A 24,371-nucleotide genomic window follows, 5' to 3' on the forward strand; every position below is an offset into this window, starting at 1 on the left:
ATGACTTTAGTTTTGTGTCATGTCTGTTATGTGCATACGCGAGTTGAGGAGCGGACCAGCGTCTGACTGAACCCAGCGCTAAAATAACCAGAAAGCGGTTCCAAAAACAAAACAAATTTATTTCCCTTCAGTGCAATAATTTGTGTACAACATAAATGTGCGGTTTACTGGCGAGGTGAAGGACGGCGCGCTCTCCAGCGCCCAAATGGATCGAAGCCCGACGCTTCTGGACCCAGACTCACCGCCGAACACCCCCCAGGTGGATACGACAAACTGACTCTGTGAAGGATGGAAAAGGTGAGGTAAGTCAACAGCTACAACAAATATCCTTCAAAGGCACACACTATCAGCAACACATTCAGGTCTGAATTTAAGCTTTATGTAAATGAGCAGCTTCTCACAACAGGTGGAGGATCATCATTCCGTACGCCACGGCAGTCAGAAGCGAGCTGCACAATTCTCATCAATGTTCAAATATACTGCGTAACAAAATACCAAATTACTGTTAACACTTATTCAGACAATCATCACCTCTGATGTGTGCTGACAGCATGTGTCCCTCACCCGTCCTCCTTCACAGGCACGATGTGTCAAACCCAGGCGCGGTCCTCAGCGTCTCACAAACGAATGTCACAAGGTCGAGTTCCCGGCAGTTCTGCTCGAATCACTCATGGCTTAAATGCAGAACGCCATCTCATTATCTGCTTCAGCTGAAAGTCTTTAAGTTTGCACGTGAGCATCATCCACAGGTGCTGCAAGTCATTAGGCCTGCACGTGAACATCCTCCACAAGTGCAGCCAATAATGCTGATGAGGGTGAAGGACTCTTCTGCCAGCACCTTCTCCACAGACAAAAACCCAGTTTGCATACCACCTGGAGAGCAAAGAAAAGAAAACAACACCAAAATATCCAGCCAAACCCCCCAACACACAACAATGTCTGTGATCTGCTTTTTTTCTACAAAATTAAACAACTGAATGAACATCCTCCGAGGCCGGTGATTCCATAATTATTGCCAGGGGTTGTAATGCTGTACCTGTGGTCTTCCATTTCCTCACTATGTTCCTCACAGTGGAAACTGACAGCTGAAATCTCTGAGATAGATTTTTGTGTCCTTCCCCTAAACCATGATTTTGAACAATCTGTTTTCAGGTCATTTGAGAGTTGTTTAGGGGCTCCCATGTTGCCACTCATTAGAAAAGATGCAAAAAAGGAGAAACATTTGCAAATGGCCACCTTAAATACCCTTTCTCATGATTGGATTCACCTGTGTAAGGAGGTCAATGGTCAATGAGCAGCCCAGTCTCACGTTTTGTTCTTGTCCTCCCGTCATGAAATGAGTCAAATTTTCATGACGGGGTTTTTTTTAAACTCACTATTATTAACCCTACTTCTACCACCAACCCTAACCTTAACCATAACCTAATCCTACTCCCTTCCCCCACCCTAACCATAACCACCCCAACCCCACCGCGTCACTTTTAATTTCGTGTAGCCATCACGGAATGAATTAGGATGAATTTGTGCTGCCGTGACAAAAATGAGGCGCTTTTTGTCACAATATCATGAACCATTAGATTAATGTATATTTCGTGCTGCTGAATCACGACTTGCCGTGAGACCAGTTTGCAATGAGCTTACCAAACCAATTTTGTGTTCTAATAATTAGTGCTAAATGTATTCAAATCCATAAAATGACAAGGGTGCCCAAATTTATGCACCTGCCTAATTTTGTTTAAATAATTATTGCACACTTTCTGTAAATACTAGAAACCTTATTTCACTTCTCAAATATCAGTGTGTTCGTCTGCTGTATGATATATACTCAACAAAAATATAAACGCAACACTTTTGGTTTTGCTCCCATTTTGTATGAGATGAACTCAAAGATCTAAAACTTTTTCCACATACACAATATCACCATTTCCCTCAAATATTGTTCACAAACCAGTCTAAATCTGTGATAGTGAGCACTTCTCCTTTGCTGAGATAATCCATCCCACCTCACAGGTGTGCCATATCAAGATGCTGATTAGACACCATGATTAGTGCACAGGTGTGCCTTAGACTGCCCACAATAAAAGGCCACTCTGAAAGGTGCAGTTTTGTTTTATTGGGGGGGGGGGATACCAGTCAGTAACTGGTGTGACCACCATTTGCCTCATGCAGTGCAACACATCTCCTTCGCATCATCCGTGAAGAGAACACCTCTCCAACGTGCCAAACGCCAGCGAATGTGAGCATTTGCCCACTCAAGTCGGTTACGACGATGAACTGGAGTCAGGTCGAGTCACCGATGAGGACGACGAGCATGCAGATGAGCTTCCCTGAGACGGTTTCTGACAGTTTGTGCAGAAATTCTTTGGTTATGCAAACCGATTGTTTCAGCAGCTGTCCGAGTGGCTGGTCTCAGATGATCTTGGAGGTGAACATGCTGGATGTGGAGGTCCTGGGCTGGTGTGGTTACACGTGGTCTGCGGTTGTGAGGCTGGTTGGATGTACTGCCAAATTCTCTGAAACGCCTTTGGAGACGGCTTATGGTAGAGACATGAACATTCAATACACGAGCAACAGCTCTGGTTGACATTCCTGCTGTCAGCATGCCAATTGCACGCTCCCTCAAATCTTGCGACATCTGTGGCATTGTGCTGTGTAATAAAACTGCACCTTTCAGAGTGGCCTTTTATTGTGGGCAGTCTAAGGCACACCTGTGCACTAATCATGGTGTCTAATCAGCATCTTGATATGGCACACCTGTGAGGTGGGATGGATTATCTCAGCAAAGGAGAAGTGCTCACTATCACAGATTTAGACTGGTTTGTGAACAATATTTGAGGGAAATGGTGATATTGTGTATGTGGAAAAAGTTTTAGATCTTTGAGTTCATCTCATACAAAATGGGAGAAAAACCAAAAGTGTTGCGTTTATATTTTTGTTGAGTGTATTTAACTGAAATTTCTGATCCAGACAACCAATAATTTATAAAGGAAAATCATGAAAATTATCAGAGGTGCCCAAACTTTTGCATACAACTGTATGTTACTTCTGTGCTTCAAAACTGTACAAAACCAATTTCTGACCTTTGCTTAAGCATATTCATGATGACTTAGAGAGACGGGCCTCTTTACCACTCTCAGTGCTGGGAAGAGTCTCTCTGATCAAGATGAATATTTTTGTTGTGAAAGTGTAGTGACACGGACCCACAACAGGGGGCGCAAATGAACGGTCAATAGATGAGCCAAAAAGTAACAATTTAATGTTGTGAAATGTGCACAACGAATATACAGACAATCTCAGAATATGATTACAGTCAAATTACAAAGGTGACGTGTGGGCAGGCTCAAGGATAGAAGACGTCTGTCCTGAGAAGGGCCGGAACCACACGATTTCTGCCACCACCGAACCTGGTGAATACTGGAGCCGCCAAGTCCCGAATTCCCAGGTGATCACCGTCTCCGACTGTCGGATCTGGTACTGCTGGCAAGAACAAAGACAGTCAAGTGTGGGTGTGTGTACACCCAGTAACAACAACGGTGGGAATGCCACCTCCACCTCTCACTCAATATGTGATGAGTACCGCAGTGATTCCTCAGGGGAAAAGAGTGCCGTCCTGCACTCACTCAGCTTCCACAGATAGAGGAACCGGTACTCCTGCAAACACTCACAATATACAGATATATTGTAACACAAAACGGCTGAGGATATTACCTTCAATGAAGTACGATATCTCGGCAATGAGGTGGAGATGACGTCTGGGTTTTATGGAGTGAGGTGATGAAGAATGAGTGACAGCTGTCAGGAAGTAATGAGTAACAGCTGTCACTCCCGGCTGTGTCCGTGGCGGCAGCGCCTTCTCGTGCCTGAAGCCCGCACTTCAGGCAGGGCGCCCTCTGGTGGTGGGCCAGCAGTACCTCCTCTTCTGGCGGCCCACACAACAGGACCCCCCTCAACGGGCGCCTCCTGGCGCCCGACCAGGTTTGTCGGGGTGTCGGCGGTAGAAGTCGGCCAGGAGGGCCGGATCCAGGATGAAGCTCCTCTTCACCCAGGAGCGTTCTTCGGGTCCATACCCTTCCCAGTCCACCAGATATTGGAACCCCCGGCCCATTCGATGGACGTCCAGGAGCCGGCGCACTGTCCAAGCCGGCTCCCCGTCAATGATCTGGGCAGGAGGCGGCGCCGGACCGGGAGCACAGAGGGGTGAGGTGTGGTGAGGTTTGATCCTGGAAACATGGAAGACCGGGTGGATCCGCAGTGAAGCTGGGAGCTGGAGCTTCACCGCGGCAGGGCTGAGGACTTTGAGGATACGGAAGGGGCCGATGAACCTGTCCATCAATTTTGGAGACTGTACTTGCAGGGGGATGTCCTTCGTTGACAACCACACCTCCTGCCCGGGCTGGTATGCAGGGGCCGGGGACCGCCGGTGGTCTGCATGGGTCTTGGCCCTCGTCCGGGCTTTCAACAAGGCAGAACGGGCGGTGCACCACACCCGACGGCACCTCCGAAGATGGGCCCGGACCGAGGGCACACCGACCTCTCCCTCCACCACGGGAAATAATGGGAGCTGGTACCCCAAACACACCTCAAATGGGGAGAGGCCGGTGGCAGAAGACACCTGGCTGTTATGCGCATACTCGATCCAGGCCAGATAGTTACTCCAGGCCGTCGGGTGCGCGGATGTTACGCAGCGAAGGGTCTGTTCCAGTTCCTGGTTGGCCCGCTCTGCCTGTCCATTCGTCTGTGGATGGTACCCGGACGAGAGGCTCACGGTGGCCCCCATTTCCCTGCAGAAGCTCCTCCAGACGTGTGAGGAGAACTGGGGACCACGGTCAGAGACGATGTCGGTGGGTATCCCATGCAGACGGATGACGTGGTGGACCAGGAGGTCTGCTGTCTCCTGGGCTGTTGGGAGCTTCGGGAGGGCCATGAAGTGGGCCGCCTTGGAGAATCGGTCCACTATCGTGAAGATGGTGGTGTTGCCCTGGGACGGCGGGAGGCCCGTGACGAAATCCAGGCCGATGTGGGACCAGGGGCGATGAGGCACCGGTAATGGCTGGAGAAGTCCTTGGGACCTTTTATGGTCTGCCTTGCCCCTGGCACAGGTGGTGCAGGCCTGGATATACTCCCGAACGTCGGCCTCCATAGACGCCCACCAGAAGCGCTGCCGGACAACTGCCACGGTCCTTCGCACCCCTGGATGACAGGAGAGCTTGGAACCGTGACAGAAGTCCAAGACTGCAGCTCTGGCCTCTGGTGGGACGTATAAACGGTTCTTCGGACCTGTTCCTGGGTCCGGGCTCCGTGCCAGGGCCTCCCGGACGATCTTCTCCACGTCCCAGGTGAGGGTGGCCACGATAGTGGACTCTGGCAGGATGGGCTCCGGTGGATCCGACAGTGCAGTTTTGACCTCCTCTTTGTGTACCCGGGACAAGGCATCCGACCTCTGGTTCTTGGTCCTGAGGCGATAGGTGATCCGGAAGTCAAAACGCCCGAAGAACAGTGACCAGCGGGCTTGCCTGGGGTTCAGCCGCTTGGCGGTCCTGATATACTCCAGGTTCCGATGGTCAGTAAAAACCGTGAACGGCACAGACGCTCCCTCCAACAGGTGTCTCCACTCCTCAAGAGCCTCTTTCACCGCAAGGAGTTCTCGATTGCCGACGTCATAGTTCCGTTCAGCCGGGGTCAACCTGCGTGAAAAGTAGGCACACGGGTGAAGAACCTTATCGGTCTCTCCGCTCTGGGACAGCACGGCTCCTATCCCTGAGTCAGAGGCGTCCACTTCAACCATGAACTGGCGGCTAGGGTCGGGCTGCACCAAAACTGGCGCAGTAGAGAACCGTCGTTTCAACTCCTTGAACGCGGCTTCGCACCGATCCGACCAGGTGAAGGGGACTTTTGGAGAGGTCAGGGCTGTCAGGGGGCTAACTACCTGACTGTAGCCCTTAATGAACCTCCTATAGAAATTAGCGAAGCCGAGGAACTGTTGCAGCTTCCTACGGCTTGTTGGTTGGGGCCAATCTCTCACCGCCGCAACCTTGGCCGGATCAGGGGCGACGGAGTTAGAGGAGATGATAAACCCCAGGAAGGACAAAGACGTGCGGTGAAACCCGCACTTCTCGCCCTTCACAAACAGTCGGTTCTCTAACAACCGCTGCAGGACCTGACGTACATGCTGGACATGGGTCTCAGGATCCGGAGAAAAGATGAGAATATCGTCCAGATATACGAAGACGAATCGGTGCAGGAAGTCCCGCAAGACGTCGTTAACCAAGGCTTGGAACGTCGCGGGGGCGTTGGTGAGGCCGAACGGCATGACCAGGTACTCAAAGTGACCTAACGGGGTGTTAAATGCCGTCTTCCATTCGTCTCCCTTCCGGATCCGAACCAGGTGATACGCATTTCTAAGATCCAGCTTAGTAAAGATTTTGGCTCCATGCAGGGGGGTGAACACGGAATCCAACAATGGCAACGGGTATCGATTGCGAACCGTAATCTCATTCAGCCCCCTGTAATCAATGCATGGACGGAGTCCGCCATCTTTCTTGCCCACAAAGAAGAAACCTGCCCCCATCGGGGAGGTGGAGTTCCGGATCAGCCCGGCAGCTAATGAGTCCCGGATGTAGGTCTCCATTGATTCGCGCTCAGGTCGTGAGAGGTTGTACAGCCTGCTGGACGGGAACTCAGCGCCTGGAACCAAATCAATGGCACAATCGTACGGACGGTGCGGGGGAAGGGTGAGTGCCAGATCCTTGCTGAAGACGTCAGCAAGATCGTGGTACTCAACCGGCACTGCCGTCAGATTGGGAGGGACTTTGACCTCCTCCTTAGCCTGTAAACCGGGAGGAACCGAGGATCCTAAACACACCCGATGGCAGGTTTCGCTCCACTGAACCACCACCCCAGACGGCCAATCAGTCTGGGGATTGTGCTTCAACATCCATGGGATGCCCAAAATCACGCGGGAGGTAGAAGGAGTTACAAAAAACTCAATCTCCTCCCGATGGTTTCCAGACACCACCAGAGTTACTGGTTGTGTCTTGTGTGTGAGTAAAGGGAGGAGGGTGCCATCTAGTGCCCGCACCTGCAATGGCGAAGGAAGCGCCACCAGAGGGAGCCCTACCTCCCTTGCCCATCCGCTGTCTAGCAGATTCCCTTCTGACCCCATGTCCACCAGTGCTGGGGCTTGAAGGGTTAAATCCCCGCTCAGGATTGTGACTGGGAGTCGTGTGGCAATCTGTGTGTGTCTCACTTGAATGTTTTGACCCCCCCTTAGCCCAGTCTCTAAGGGCGAGTGTTGTCGTTTTGGCCGTTTGGGGCAGTTTCTCTGTGTGTGCTCAGTTGAGCTGCAGAGAAAACACTCTCCACGGATCAACCTCCTCATTTTGGCCCTGTGCGTTTCCCTAACAACGTCAGCAGGGGGAGCTGTTGCCCCACAGAGCGCTGCGGCTGTGGAGCGTGGGGAGGGCGGCCCCTTTTCGAACCCGGAAGGGAGAGGGGTGGCGCGTATCCGGTCACGTCCTTCGCCTCGCTCCCGACGGCGTTCCTCCAACCGATTGTCTAACCGTATAACGAGATCGATAAGCCCATCTAAATCCCGCGGTTCCTCCTTAGCTACCAGCTGCTCCTTCAGAACCAACGACAGTCCGTTTATGAAGGCGGCGCGGAGCGCAACGTTATTCCAGCCGGACCTCGCAGCCGCGATGCGGAAGTTGACTGCATAAGCGGCTGCGCTCTTGCGTCCCTGTCTCATTGACAGCAGCACAGTTGAAGCGGTCTCTCCTCTGTTAGGGTGATCAAACACTGTTCTGAACTCCCCCACAAACCCAGTGTATGCTGATAACAACCGTGAGTTCTGTTCCCAGAGCGCCGTAGCCCAGGCGCGTGCTTTACCCCGAAGCAGAGCAATCACATAAGCTATTTTACTAGCATCTGATGCGTACATGACGGGACGTTGTGCGAAGACGAGCGAACACTGCATAAGAAAGTCCGCGCACGTCTCCACACAACCTCTGTACGGCTCAGGAGGGCTTATGTATGCTTCAGGGGATGGTGGGAGGGGTTGTTGAACCACCACTGGAACGTTCATATCCTGCACAGGGTCGACAGGAGGACGAGCTGCAGCAGCGCCCTGAGCGCTCGCCGCCATCTGCGCGAAGAGAGCCTCCACCCTGCGGTTCAGGAGGATGTTTTGCTCAGTCATTTGATCCAACCGAGCCGTAAAGGCGGTGAGAATGTGCTGCAGCTCACCAATCACGCCTCCTGCAGACGCCTGCGCTCCCTGCTCTCCCATTGGTCGTTCAACAGCCGGGTGACGCCCCTCGGAGTCCATGACGCTGGCCGAGATATCCTGTTGTGAAAGTGTAGTGACACGGACCCACAACAGGGGGCGCAAATGAACGGTCAATAGATGAGCCAAAAAGTAACAATTTAATGTTGTGAAATGTGCACAACGAATATACAGACAATCTCAGAATATGATTACAGTCAAATTACAAAGGTGACGTGTGGGCAGGCTCAAGGATAGAAGACGTCTGTCCTGAGAAGGGCCGGAACCACACAATTTCTGCCACCACCGAACCTGGTGAATACTGGAGCCGCCAAGTCCCGAATTCCCAGGTGATCACCGTCTCCGACTGTCGGATCTGGTACTGCTGGCGAGAACAAAGACAGTCAAGTGTGGGTGTGTGTACACCCAGTAACAATAACGGTGGGAATGCCACCTCCACCTCTCACTCAATATGTGATGAGTACCGCAGTGATTCCTCAGGGGAAAAGAGTGCCGTCCTGCACTCACTCAGCTTCCACAGATAGAGGAACCGGTACTCCTGCAAACACTCACAATATACAGATATATTGTAACACAAAACGGCTGAGGATATTACCTTCAATGAAGTACGATATCTCGGCAATGAGGTGGAGATGACGTCTGGGTTTTATGGAGTGAGGTGATGAAGAATGAGTGACAGCTGTCAGGAAGTAATGAGTAACAGCTGTCACTCCCGGCTGTGTCCGTGGCGGCAGCGCCTTCTCGTGCCTGAAGCCCGCACTTCAGGCAGGGCGCCCTCTGGTGGTGGGCCAGCAGTACCTCCTCTTCTGGCGGCCCACACAACAATTTTGCCTAGATTACTTTACAAATTTCAAATGATTCCCATCCTACTAAATAATAATACTGTTAACACAGTAGATAATTTGTTACGAATATTTATCTGGAATCATAAGAGCCCACGACTTAAATTTGTAAAATTGCAATTACTATGACATCAGCGAGGGATGGCAGTCCCTAATATAAAATTTTGTCACCTAGCTTCTCAGTTGCGGTATCTGGTAGACTGGATATGGAGTGACCCAGACTCTGTCTGGCTAGATATTGAAGCATTTAATCTGGCAAAGTCTTTAGCATTGGCTAGTCTCCCTTTCTTTGAAACCTCTGTATCTTTCTGATTCAGATGTTTCAAATGTTAATTTGATTGTTAAATCTACTTTAAAGTTTTGGGATATGATTAAAAAATGGGAAAGGAGAACTAAGGTGCTTTTGCCAATTACCCCAATATGAAGAAATACAGATTTTCGGCCCAGGGTTGATGGATAATGGGTTTTCTCTGCGGGGTATCAAAAACTTTGAAAGATTGAAGGTGATAGAATGATGTCACATTTTTTTTAGGTTCCTGCAAGTTAGAAGTTTCATTCAGAATCACACTGGGCGTTCGTTCACTTTGGAAATGTCACCTATTGAACAGTTACTGAATAAAACATGTAACAATAGGTTTTGAGTAAGATGCTGCTATGAGGCCCTTTATAAGTCCAGTAAAGTAAAGGACACAATCCTGCAAATGTGGGCTCAAGATCTTGGAGTAGAGATGGATGAAGCTAGAAGGGAATGGTTTATGGGAATGTGCTCGTAACATATCTATATGTAATCAAGCAAAGGAAGTGCAGTTCAGGATATTACACCGTCTTCAGATATCACCTCACATTTGACATTGTAAAATTGACCCTAAAAAGTCAGATGTGTGTGTTAACTGTAGGAGGTTGGCAGTTATATACACACTGTATGGACCTGTGCCCATATTCAGGGTTTCTGGGTAAAAGTAGTCTCCCAGTTAAATCTAGTTTTCAGTGAAGACATGGGCCTGGATCCGATATGTCTTCTTCTAGGAATGACACACACACACACACCAATCAAAGGGACTTACAGAAGAAAATTGCTGTACATGTTAACATACACTGCACGCAACAGCATATTGTTAAAATGGATCTCAAATAAGCTGCCAACACTTTCAGATTGGCATAAGAATATATTCAATATGTTGCCCGTGGAATACCTGACATACTGGGTTAAAGGTAAAATTGGCATGTTTTATGATATATGGACCCCGTTACTTGATTATGTTGGGCCTAGCATATGAAATATATTCTGGAAGACACTTCCCAAACCACGGAATGATGACTGAATTTGTTCAGGAGCCTTGGTTGTCTGTAATTTCTCACTTTTTCTGTTTCTCTATTTTTTTGTGTGCTTTTGAGAATATTATATTTACCTCTTTTTTGCTTCTTTTTTTGAATACCACTATATTTGTAAGATAAGACTGTGTTGTGGGTTTTGTTTTGAAGTTGGGGGGGGGGGGGGGGGTACATAAATGGAAAAGAAAAGAGGAAAAAACAAAAGATATGTTAAAAAACTGCCACTCAGCCACCTGGGGTGCGGTTTTAGACTTCAAGTGGGGCCTTAGCCTCCAGCCAAAGTGGGCTGACACGGCAGAGGACCCGTCCAGCTGGCTAGAGCAAAGGGACAGGTGAAGAGACACACTCAGCCACACTGCAGGCTGCCAGAGGGAAGGCCTGGTGAAGGTGTCAAGGACAAGCCTCTCTGCCAAATACACACGGTGCCTCCACCCACTCATACCCAAACAAATGCACACCTCACCTGTGGTACCACCAAGATCCACGATTCCTCACAGCCCACACCCACTCAGTCAGACTTGAAATTTTTCATTGATTAAATTGAGAAATTCATGTGTTAATATAAAAAATAAGGAATGTTTATGGGTGCAGTGGTAAGAATATTTGCATGCATTGAAAGATTATTCCATCTTTCAGTGTGTAGCACCTCCACTACTTTCTCCAGCTCATCTTCAGGAAGATACCAGGGTGATCTCCGGCCAGGTGTGGAACGTAACCACACCGCCATATGGATCTGGACGTGGCCAGAAAACCTCCAGAGCACATCCTGATTAGATGATTGAATCAGTTCTTATGACTCACTCTGTCTCTGAGTCTGAGTTCTACCAGCCTGCAGAGGAAACTCATTCCATGGTGAAGGGATTATGTGTCCCGTTTGGCCTGGGAACAATTTGAGATTCCTTAGGAGGAGCTAGATCTGCGGTGGTTGAAAATGCTGGTATCTTTATAGGACAACAAAGGTCCAAGTCTTTAGGGCCTGGTGCTGCCTGTCTTCTTGCTGTATGGATGTGAGACTTGGACACTAACTAGTGACCTAAGGGGAGCACTTTATGCCTTAATACTAGGTCTCTGTGGAGGACCCTTGGGTACTGCTGGAATGACAAATGTCAAACGAACAGTTACTTGAAGAGGCTCAGTTGAGGAGGATCACTTGCATCGTGAGGGAGCGTCCGCTTTGACATTTTGGCTATGTGGCCCATTTCTTCACGTGGTCCAGTGTGCAGTTACTGCAGTGTTGAAGACCACAGCTGAACAGGGCCATGGGTGCGCCCACATTTCACCTGGCTGTGATGGTTACTTTAGAGATGTGGGGATGGACTGGTTGTATGCTTGGGTGGGTGCCACGCAGGACCCAAGGTGGTTCCAGGGTGTTGTGGATGTGGCAGAGTGCAGCAGCAGCACATGCTCCCAGACTGGACTTGCTACTTATGGAATGACTAACTTCGACCCTGGATGAAGGTGGAAAGTGGGGTGGGGTTGATTATTGTCCTTGTGCTTGTGAAAGATATATCACCTCATTTCACAGGACACTGTTCTATTACGACCTCCCACGATCCAGAAAAACTGCAAAAATGGTATGAAATGGCTTTCTCCAGCATGCCTCCTATCAGGCTGGCTTATAAAGCACTTACTTGGCAACCCACTCAAAAACAAAAGTAAAGCTGTGCCCGGCTGTATCCGCAGCCAGGACTGCAACTAACACTGCTTTTGCTTCAAATTTTTACCCTGGTGGAACACAAACAAACAAGTATCAAGCTGTACTGACTAGGGCTACCCCAGCTGTTACGACCACAAACACCCGGAAGTGGCCGCGTCATGACACAGATTTATCAGATTGGGATGAAATTTTTGAAAAGCTCAAAAATTTCACCCCAATTTCAAAACTGGTGTTGATGATGGTTTGTTTCTTTGAAGTTTGTTCAAGCTTGACAAAACATGGATTAAGAAGTTACTGTGATGCTTCAAAACTCCCTGATTTGCTATTGGGATGAAATGGGAAGGAACGGCGCTCCGTCTTCTTGTTAAATTCTCAGATATCAGCAGCTCTGTGTTGTTTCTGTCACTCAGGCCTCCAGCAGTGTGTCTCAAACCTTTTCAGACTGTGGACCACTTAACCACACACACACACACACATATACACACACACACATATATATATATATTACCCCATTACCCCATCCCCGTAGAGACGGTGCCTGCTCCCAGACCACCAATAACCAGCAAAAATCTATTTAAGCATAAAAATTCAAAAAGAAAAATAATATAGCACCTTCAACTGCACCACAGACTAAAACAGTTAAATGTGGTCTATTAAACATTAGGTCTCTCTCTTCTAAGTCCCTGTTAGTAAATGATATAATAATTGATCAACATATTGATTTGTTCTGCCTTACAGAAACCTGGTTACAGCAGGATGAGTATGTTAGTTTAAATGAGTCAACACCCCCGAGTCACACTAACTGCCAGAATGCTCATAGCCGAGGCGGAGGATTAGCAGCAATCTTCCATTCCAGCTTATTAATTAATCAGAAACCCAGACAGAGCTTTAATTCATTTGAAAGCTTGACTCTTAGCCTTGTCCATCCAAATTGGAAGCCCCAAAAATCAGTTTTATTTGTTATTATCTATCGTCCACCTGGTCGTTACTGTGAGTTTCTCTGTGAATTTTCAGACCTTTTGTCTGACTTAGTGCTTAGCTCAGATAAGATAATTATAGTGGGCGATTTTAACATCCACACAGATGCTGAGAATGACAGCCTCAACACTGCATTTAATCTATTATTAGACTCAATTGGCTTTGCTCAAAATGTAAATGAGTCCACCCACCACTTTAATCATACCTTAGATCTTGTTCTGACTTATGGTATGGAAATTGAAGACTTAACAGTATTCCCTGAAAACTCCCTTCTGTCTGATCATTTCTTAATAACATTTACATTTACTCTGATGGACTACCCAGCAGTGGGGAATAAGTTTCATTACACTAGAAGTCTTTCAGAAAGCGCTGTAACTAGGTTTAAGGATATGATTCCTTCTTTATCTTCTCTAATGCCATATACCAACACAGTGCAGAGTAGCTACCTAAACTCTGTAAGTGAGATAGAGTATCTCGTCAATAGTTTTACATCCTCATTGAAGACAACTTTGGATGCTGTAGCTCCTCTGAAAAAGAGAGCTTTAAATCAGAAGTGCCTGACTCCGTGGTATAACTCACAAACTCGCAGCTTAAAGCAGATAACCCATAAGTTGGAGAGGAAATGGCGTCTCACTAATTTAGAAGATCTTCACTTAGCCTGGAAAAAGAATCTGTTGCTCTATAAAAAAGCCCTCCGTAAAGCTAGGACATCTTACTACTCATCACTAATTGAAGAAAATAACAACCCCAGGTTTCTTTTCAGCACTGTAGCCAGGCTGACAAAGAGTCAGAGCTCTATTAAGCCGAGTATTCCTTTAACTTTAACTAGTAATGACTTCATGACTTTCTTTGCTAATAAAATTTTAACTATTAGAGAAATAATTACTCATAACCATCCCAAAGACGTATCGTTATCTTTGGCTGCTTTCAGTGATGCCGGTATTTGGTTAGACTCTTTCTCTCAGATTGTTCTGTCTGAGTTATTTTCATTAGTTACTTCATCCAAACCATCAACATGTCTATTAGACCCCATTCCTACCAGGCTGCTCAAGGAAGCCCTACCATTATTTAATGCTTCGATCTTAAATGTGATCAATCTATCTTTATTAGTTGGCTATGTACCACAGGCTTTTAAGGTGGCAGTAATTAAACCATTACTTAAAAAGCCATCACTTGACCCAGCTATCTTAGCTAATTATAGGCCAATCTCCAACCTTCCTTTTCTCTCAAAAATTCTTGAAAGGGTAGTTGTAAAACAGCTAACTGATCATCTGCAGAGGAATGGTCTATTTGAAGAGTTTCAGTCAGGTTTTAGAATTCATCATAGTACAGAAACAGCATTAGTGAAGGTTACAAATGATCTTCTTATGGCCTCAGACAGTGGACTCATCTCTGTGCTTGTTCTGTTAGACCTCAGTGCTGCTTTTGATACTGTTGACCATAAAATTTTATTACAGAGATTAGAGCATGCCATAGGTATTAAAGGCACTGCGCTGCGGTGGTTTGAATCATATTTATCTAATAGATTACAATTTGTTCATGTAAATGGGGAATTGTCTTCACAGACTAAGGTTAATTATGGAGTTCCACAAGGTTCTGTGCTAGGACCAATTTTATTCACTTTATACATGCTTCCCTTAGGCAGTATTATTAGACGGCATTGCTTAAATTTTCATTGTTACGCAGATGATACTCAGCTTTATCTATCCATGAAGCCAGAGGACACACACCAATTAGCTAAACTGCAGGATTGTCTTACAGACATAAAGACATGGATGACCTCTAATTTCCTGCTTTTAAACTCAGATAAAACTGAAGTTATTGTACTTGGCCCCACAAATCTTAGAAACATGGTGTCTAACCAGATCCTTACTCTGGATGGCATTACCCTGACCTCTAGTAATACTGTGAGAAATCTTGGAGTCATTTTTGATCAGGATATGTCATTCAAAGCGCATATTAAACAAATATGTAGGACTGCTTTTTTGCATTTACGCAATATCTCTAAAATTAGAAAGGTCTTGTCTCAGAGTGATGCTGAAAAACTAATTCATGCATTTATTTCCTCTAGGCTGGACTATTGTAATTCATTATTATCAGGTTGTCCTAAAAGTTCCCTGAAAAGCCTTCAGTTAATTCAAAATGCTGCAGCTAGAGTACTAACAGGGACTAGAAGGAGAGAGCATATCTCACCCATATTGGCCTCTCTTCATTGGCTTCCTGTTAATTCTAGAATAGAATTTAAAATTCTTCTTCTTACTTATAAGGTTTTGAATAATCAGGTCCCATCTTATCTTAGGGACCTCATAGTACCATATCACCCCAATAGAGCGCTTCGCTCTCAGACTGCAGGCTTACTTGTAGTTCCTAGGGTTTGTAAGAGTAGAATGGGAGGCAGAGCCTTCAGCTTTCAGGCTCCTCTCCTGTGGAACCAGCTCCCAATTCGGATCAGGGAGACAGACACCCTCTCTACTTTTAAGATTAGGCTTAAAACTTTCCTTTTTGCTAAAGCTTATAGTTAGGGCTGGATCAGGTGACCCTGAACCATCCCTTAGTTATGCTGCTATAGACTTAGACTGCTGGGGGGTTCCCATGATGCACTGAGTGTTTCTTTCTCTTTTTGCTCTGTATGCACCACTCTGCATTTAATCATTAGTGATTGATCTCTGCTCCCCTCCACAGCATGTCTTTTTCCTGGTTCTCTCCCTCAGCCCCAACCAGTCCCAGCAGAAGACTGCCCCTCCCTGAACCTGGTTCTGCTGGAGGTTTCTTCCTGTTAAAAGGGAGTTTTTCCTTCCCACTGTCGCCAAGTGCTTGCTCACAGGGGGTCGTTTTGACCGTTGGGGTTTTTACGTAATTATTGTATGGCCTTGCCTTACAATATAAAGCGCCTTGGGGCAACTGTTTGTTGTGATTTGGCGCTATATAAATAAATATAAATACATTTATTTATATATATATATATATATATATATATATATATGCAGGGCTGTGCCTTGTCACCAATCCTCTTTGTGATATTCATGGACAGGATATCGAGGCGTAGTTGGGGGGAGGAGGGTTTCCAGTTTGGTGGGCTCAGGGTCTCATCACTGCTTTTTGCAGATGATGTGGTCCTGTTGGCTTCATCGGCCTATGACCTCCAACACTCACTGGATCCGTTCACAGCCGAGTGTGAAGTGGCTGGGATGAGGATCAGCATCTCTAAATCTGAGGCCATGGTTCTCAGCAGGAAACCGATGGAGTGCCTACTCTGGGTAGGGAATGAGGTCTTTCCACAAGTGAAGGAGTTCACGTACCTCGGGGTCTTGCTCATGAGTGAGGGGACAATGGAGCGTGAGATTGGCCAGGGAATCGGTGCAGCAGGGGCGGTGTTGCATTCGCTCTACTGTACTGTTGTGATGACAAGGGAGCTGAGTCAAACGGCGAAGCTCTCGATCTACTGGTCAGTCTTGGTTCCTACTCTTACCTGTGGTCATGAGGGTTGGGTCATGACCAAAAGAACTAGATCACAGGTACAAGTGGCCGAAATGGGCTTCCTTAGGAGGGTGGCTGGTGTCTCCCTTAGAGATAGGGTGACAAGTTCGGTCATCCGTGGGGAGCTCGGAGTAGAGTCACTGCTCCTTTGTGTTGAAAGGAGCCAGCTGAGGCGATTTGGGCATCTGGTAAGGATGCCTCCTTGGCGCCTCCCAAGGGAGGTGTTCCAGATACGTCCATCTGGGAGGAGACCCCGGGGAAGACCCAGGACTAGGTGGAGAGATTATATCTCCACACTGTCCTGGGAACGCCTTGGGATCCACCAGTCAGAGGTGGTCAATGTGGCCCAGGAAAGGGAAGTCTTGGGTCCCCTGCTGGAGCTGTTGCCCCGCGACCCGAACCTGGAAAAGCGGTTGAAGATGAGTATGAGTATAAAAAAGGTCTACTTGCTTTGTGAGCATATCACCCACCATTTGTGAGACTCTGGAGATGTTTTTAAAGTTTGAGAAACACTTTTGAGGTAGAATTATGGATGTGTGTTGGTAAGTGTAGAAATGTAAAAGAATTTTACATGTGAGAAGATGGATTAATGGTTGAATGAAATGGTGAATGAGGTTGTTTATTATGTACATTGTTATTTATTTAAATTTTAGAATTATGTAAACTGTAGAATTATGTATCATGTAATTTGTAGAAAGGCCCAACCAGGGACAAGAGTTGTGAATTTGCTGAAGCTATAAACTCTTTGTGCATCACATCATGTGCACATACTGCTTGACCTATGCTGACTGCATTGTCCCTGTCAAATAAACAAATAAATGAAATGAGAATGTGTTATTAATTTAAAATGTGATATCTTACCAATATCTTCAAAGACCACTAGGGGTTGCTCCCAGGCCACCAGTGGTCCCTGGACCACTCTCTGAGAAAGGAGTCCAGACCTTCAGGAGACTTATGTTGTGATTTGGTACCATATAGATAAAATTATTTTCACATTTTTTTTTGTTTGTTTTTGTTTTTATTGGTCCAGCTGTTCCAGAAGAAGTGAAGCCAAAGTTTGTGAAGGGAACAAAGCGTTATGGCCGCCGCTCCCATCCTGACAACATGCCAGAGGACTTGTTGACCTGTGACCCTGAGAAATCTCTACCATCAAAAACTAAGACAACAGACCTGTCACCGGCCGGCGTCCGCAGGGCCAAACTGCGTCGGTCCACATCTCTGGAGAGTGTGGAGGTGAGACTGTGGACACAGGCAGCTTTTCATTTACAAACAGTCTGGTCCATAAGTATTTGGACAGTAGTTTGCATCTCTTCACACCACATTGGACTTAAAAGGAACAATACAGATGTTCTTGTAGTGTCGATTTTATATCCCCATCACACATAGCCAGAATTACACAGAACGGCATCAGAATGATGTCCACTTGCAGTTCGAAAGCATTCTGACAGCCATCAGCGAAAGTGCACAGTTGGTCAGAATTGGCTGATTGCAATTTACATATTCTGATGGCATCAAAACAGCATCTGAAACGATCTGATTGCGGTTAATTGAGCTCTGAGATCGATCGGTCAGAACAAAGGCTGTCGACATGCTGTGCCACATTTGGCCACCTCCACTGGAGCCCGGCCACAGAGGGCAAAGGAAATGTTGGTATGTAATAACATGTATGTGGCACTGTGCGCGTGTCAGAGGCTCAGTGCAGCACCCAGCAGTGCAGCTGAACGGGATGTCACTGTTGTAATGCACATACAACCCCTGGCACTAATTATGGAATCACGGGCCTCGGAGGATGTTCATTCAGTTGTTTAATTTTGTAGAAAAAAAAGCAGATCACAGACATGACACAAAACTAAAGTCATTTCAAATGGCAACTTTGTGGCTTTAAGAAACACTATAAGAAATCAAGAAAAAAAACTGTGGCAGTCAGTAACAGTTACTTTTTTAGACCAAGCAGAGGGAAAAAAATATGGAATCACTCAATTCTGAGGAATAAATTATGGAATCAACCTGTAAATTTTCATCCCCAAAACTAACACCTACATCAAATCAGATCTGCTTGTTAGTCTGCATCTAAAAAGGAGTGATCACACCTTGGAGAGCTGTTGCACCAAGTGGACTGACATGAATCATGGCTCCAACACGAGAGATGTCAGTTGAAACAAAGGAGAGGATTATCAAACTTTTAAAAGAGGGTAAATCATCACGCAATGTTGCAAAAGATGTTGGTTGTTCACAGTCAGCTGTGTCTAAACTCTGGACCAAATACAAACATGCTGGTAGACCTGTTGGGAAGGCGTAGTGACACGGACCCACAATAGGGGGGCGTAAATGAACGGACAATAGATGAGCCAAAAATACAACACTTTACTGTTGTGAAACGTGCACAACAAAAATACAGACAAACATAGAATTTGGATCACAAGCAAAATATACAAGGAGACGTGTGGACAGGCTCGAGGAAAGAAGACGTCCGTCCCGAGTAGAACCGGATCCCACATGATTTCCACTGCCACCGGACCCGAAGGATACTGGAGCCACCAAGTCCTGAGACCCCAGGTGGTCACCGTCTCTGACTGTCAGATCTGGTACTGCTGGCAGGAAGCAGAAGAACAGATGTAATGAGTGTGTGAGAAAACACACCCAGTAAACAGGTCAGCAAACTACAGTCTTTCTGTCCAGGTGGGAAAACAACACCTCCACCTCCAACACAGTAACACACTTAGTGCAGAACCTGAGGGCTACTTAGTTTGACGTGCGGAGTGAAGTCTGTCACCCATTACGTTTCCCCAAACTCAGCGTCCCGCTGCGAGTACAATCCTCAGGCGCTCCTGCAACAAACTCAGAGAATTACGTGCGTACGGCACAGTCAAAACGGCTGAGAGTTTACCTTAGAGGTAGATGATATGTCAGCGTCGAGGTGGAGATGTCGTCCGGCTTTTGTGTGTGTGGGTGAAGATCTGGTGATTGGTGACAGCTGTCGTAGTTGATGAGTGACAGCTGTCACTCCCGGCTGTTCCTGTGAGGCGGCAGCGCCCTCTTGTACCCGAAGCCCGCACTTCAGGCAGGGCACCCTTTGGAAGTGGGCCAGCAGTACCCCCTCTTCAGCAGCCCACACAACAGGACCCCCCCTCAACGGGCGCCTCCTGGCGTCCGACCAGGCTTGTCGGGATGGCGACGGTAGAAATCAGCCAGGAGGGCCGGGTCCAAGATGAAGCTCCTCTTCACCCAGGAGCGTTCTTCAGGTCCATAAACCTCCCAGTCCACCAAGTACTGGAAACCCCGGCCCTTTCGACGGACGTCCAGGAGCCGATGCACAGTCCAAGCCGGCTCCCCGTCGATGATCCGTGCAGGAGGCGGCACCGGTCCGGGAGCACAGAGGGCTGAGGTGTGATACGGTTTCACTCTGGAGACATGAAAAACCGGGTGGATCCGCAGTGAAGCTGGGAGTTGGAGCTTCACTGCAGCAGGACTGATGACTTTGAGGATCTTAAACGGTCCGATGTATCTGTCCTTGAGTTTCGGGGAGTCCACTTGTAGAGGAACGTCTTTCGTGGAAAGTCATACCTCCTGCCCGGGCTGGTATGCAGGGGCCGGGGAGCACCAGCGATCTGCATGGGCTTTGGCCCTCATCCGGGTTTTCAATAAGGCAGAACGGGCGGTGCGCCACACCCGACGGCACCTCCGCAGGTGGGCCTGGACCGAGGGCACACCGACCTCTCCCTCCACCACAGGAAACAATGGGGGCTGGTACCCCAGACATACCTCAAACGGGGAGAGGCCGGTGGCAGAGGACACCTGGCTGTTATGCGCGTACTCGATCCAGGCCAGATGGTCACTCCAGGCCGCCGGGTGCACGGACGTCACACAGCGCAGGGCTTGCTCCAGTTCTTGGTTGGCCCGTTCTGCCTGTCCGTTGGTCTGCGGGTGATACCCGGACGAGAGGCTCACGGTGGCCCCCAGTTCCCTGCAGAAACTCCTCCAGACTTGAGAGGAGAACTGGGGACCTCGATCCGAGACGATGTCCACGGGTATCCCATGCAGACGCACGACGTGGTGGACCAGGAGGTCTGCTGTCTCCTGGGCTGTAGGGAGCTTCAGGAGGGCCACGAAGTGGGCCACCTTGGAGAAACGGTTCACTATCGTGAAGATGGTAGTCATGTCCTAGGACGGCGGGAGGCCCGTGACGAAGTCCAGGCCGATGTGGGACCAGGGGCGATAGGGCACGGGTAACGGCTGGAGCAGTCCCCGTGCCCGTTGATGGTCAGCTTTACCGCTGGTGGTGCTGGCCTGGACGTATTCCCGGATGTCGGCTTCCATGGACGCCCACCAGAAGCGCTGCCGGACCACTGCCACAGCCCTTCGCACCCCCAGATGACAGGAGAGTTTGGAACCGTGACAGAAGTCCAGGACGGCAGCTCTGGCCTCTGGTGGGACGTAGAGGCGGTTCTTCGGTCCGTTACCTGGGTCCGGGTTCCGTGCCAGGGCCTCCCGGACAGTCTTCTCCACGTCCCAGGTGAGGGTGGCCACGATAGTGGACTCAGGAATGATGGATTCCGGCGGATCCGACAGCTCGGTTTTGACTTCGACTTCGTGAACCCGGGACAGGGCATCCGATCTTTGGTTCTTGGTCCCGCGGCGGTAGGTGATCCGGAAGTCAAAACGCCCGAAGAACAATGACCAGCGGGCTTGCCTGGGGTTCAGCCGCTTGGCGTTCCTGATATACTCCAGGTTCCGGTGGTCCGTGAAAACCGTAAATGGTACTGCGGCTCCCTCTAACAGATGTCTCCACTCCTCAAGAGCCTCCTTCACCGTGAGGAGTTCCCGATTGCCCACGTCATAGTTCCGTTCAGCTGGGGTCAACCTGCGTGAAAAATAGGCACAAGGATGGAGAATCTGATCGGACTCCCCGCTCTGGGACAGCACGGCTCCTATGCCTGAGTCCGAGGCATCCACTTCTACCACAAACTGGCGACTAGGATCGGGCTGCACCAGAACTGGTGCAGTCCAAAACCGACGTTTCAACTCCCTAAACGCGGCCTCGCACCGATCCGACCAGGTAAATGGTACTTTGGAGGAGGTCAGAGCTGTCAGGGGGCTAACTACCTGACTGTAGCCCTTAAAATTCGCAAAGCCGAGGAACTGTTGCAGCTTCCTACGGCTTGTCGGTTGGGGCCAATCTCTCACCGCCACAACCTTGGCCGGATCAGGGGCGACGGAGTTGGAGGAGATTATGAACCCCGGGAAGGACCGCTGCAGGACCTGACGTACATGCTGGACATGGGTCTCAGGATCCGGAGAAAAGATGAGAATATCGTCTAGGTATACGAAGACGAATCGGTGCAGGAAGTCCCGCAAGACGTCATTTACCAAAGCCTGAAACGTCGCGGGGGCGTTAGTGAGACCGAACGGCATGACCATGTACTCAAAGTGACCTAAAGGGGTGTTAAATGCCGTCTTCCACTTGTCTCCCTTCCGGATCCGAACCAGGTGATAAGCATTACGGAGATCAAGTTTTGTAAATATTTTGGCTCCATGCAGGGGCGTGAACACCGAATCTAACAGGGGCAGAGGGTATCGGTTGCGAACCGTGATCTTGTTCAGTCCCCTATAGTCAATGCATGGACGGAGGCCGCCGTCTTTCTTGCCCACAAAAAAGAAACCTGCACCCATCGGGGAGGTGGAGTTCCGGATCAGCCCGGCAGCTAACGAGTCCCGGATGTAGGTCTCCATTGATTTGCGTTCTGGACGTGAGAGGTTGTACAGCCTGCTGGACGGGTACTCAACGCCCGGGATCAGATCAATGGCGCAATCGTATGGACGGTGTGGGGGAAGAGTGAGTGCCAGATCTTTGCTGAAGACGTCAGCAGACACTACCAGAGTTACAGGTAGTGTCTTATGTGAGATTAAAGGGAGAAGGGTGCCATCTAGTGCCCGCACCTTCAATGGCGAAGGAAGCGCCACCAGAGGGAGCCCTACCTCCCTTGCCCATCTGCTGTCCAGCAGATTCCCTTCTGACCCCGTGTCCACCAGTGCAGGGGCCTGAAGGGTTAGATTCCCACTCAGGATCGTAACTGGGAGTCGTGCAGAAAGATGGGTTTGTCCCACGTGAATTTCTTGGCCCACTCTTAGCCCAGTTTCTAAGAGCGGGCGTTGGTGTTTAACCGTTTGGGGCAGTCTCTCTGCTGATGCTCGCTTGAGCCGCAGATAAAGCACTCTCCGCGGGCCAGTCTCCTTTGTCTGTTAGTGGCTCTGACTTTAGCCCTGCTCGTGTCCATAGCATCGTCAGCAGGGGGAGCTGTCGCCACACGGAGCATTGAGGCAGCGGAGCGTGGGGAGGGCGGTACCTTTTCGGACCCGGAAGGGAGAGGGACGACGCGTACCCGACCACATCCTTCGTCTCGCTCCCGACGGCGTTTCTCTAGCCGATTGTCTAATCGTATGACCAGATCAATAATCACATCTAAATCCCGCAGCTCATCCTTAGCCACCAGATGCTTCTTCAGGACTGACGACAGTCCGTTTACGAAGGTGGCGCGGAGTGCAGCGGTATTCCAGCCGGACCTTGCAGCTGTGATGCGGAAGTCGACCGCATACTCAGTTGCACTCCGACGCCCCTGTCTCATTGACAGCAGCGCAGTTGAAGTAGTCTCGCCTCTGTTTGGGTGATCAAATACTGTTCTGAACTCCCTCACAAACCCAGTATAAGAGGTAAGGAGCCGTGAATTCTGCTCCCATAGCGCCATAGCCCAAGCGCGTGCCTCTCCTCGAAGCAAATTAATTACATAAGCCACCTTACTGGCGTCTGACGCGTACATCACGGGACGCTGTGCAAAGACGAGCGAACACTGCATTAAAAAGTCCGCGCACGTCTCCACACAACCCCCATACGGCTCTGGGGGACTTATGTATGCTTCAGGGGATGGTGGGGGGGGTCGTTGAATGACCAGTGGAATGTCTATATTCTGCACCTGGTCAGCTGGAGGAGGAGCTGCAGCAGCGCCCTGAGCACACGCTTCCACTTGCGCGGTGAGAGCCTCCATCCTACGATTGAGGATGACGTTCTGCTCAGTCATTAGATCCAATCGAGCAGTAAAAGCGGTGAGGATTTGCTGCAACTCACCAATCGCCTCCTGCAGACGCCTGTGCACCCTGCTCTTCCATTGGCTGTCCAACAGATGGTTGACGCCCCTCGGGATCCATGACGATTGGCCGAGATATCCTGTTGGGAAGGTGTAGTGACACGGACCCACAACAGGGGGGCGTAAATGAACGGACAATAGATGAGCCAAAAATACAACACTTTACTGTTGTGAAACGTGCACAACAAAAATACAGACAAACATAGAATTTGGATCACAAGCAAAATATACAAGGTGATGTGTGGGCAGGCTCGAGGATAGAAGACGTCCGTCCCGAGTAGAACCGGATCCCACACGATTTCCACTGCCACCGGACCCGAAGGATACTGGAGCTGTCAAGTCCTGAGACCCCAGGTGGTCACCGTCTCCGACTGTCGGATCTGGTACTGCTGGCAGGAAGCAGAAGAACAGATGTAATGAGTGTGTAAGAAAACACACCCAGTAAACAGTCAGCCACCTGCAGTCTTTCTCTCCAGGTGGGAAAACAACACCTCCACCTCCAACACAGTAACACACTTAGTGCAGAACCTGAGGGCTACTTAGTTTGACGTGCGGAGTGAAGTCCGTCACCCGTCACGTTTCCCCAAACTCATCATCCCGCTGCGAGTAGAATCCTCAGGCGCGACAAGATGAAAAAGTTCAGATTTTTCAACTTGGGGAGG

The 24,371-nt window shown here is 48.9% G+C and overlaps 1 protein-coding gene across 1 annotated transcript in view; it reads left to right on the forward strand.

Annotated features, from left to right (window-relative positions):
• The window catches only part of LOC117523308 (ninein-like), a 142,377-nt gene that overhangs the window by 36,892 nt on the left and 81,114 nt on the right, over nucleotides 1-24,371 (forward strand). The window contains 1 exon segment of the mRNA XM_034184796.1: nucleotides 17,601-17,803. Coding sequence (XP_034040687.1) covers nucleotides 17,601-17,803 — 203 coding nt within the window.

The sequence above is a fragment of the Thalassophryne amazonica genome, chromosome 13 (assembly GCF_902500255.1).
Source record: "Thalassophryne amazonica chromosome 13, fThaAma1.1, whole genome shotgun sequence".
Lineage (NCBI taxonomy): Eukaryota > Metazoa > Chordata > Actinopteri > Batrachoidiformes > Batrachoididae > Thalassophryne > Thalassophryne amazonica.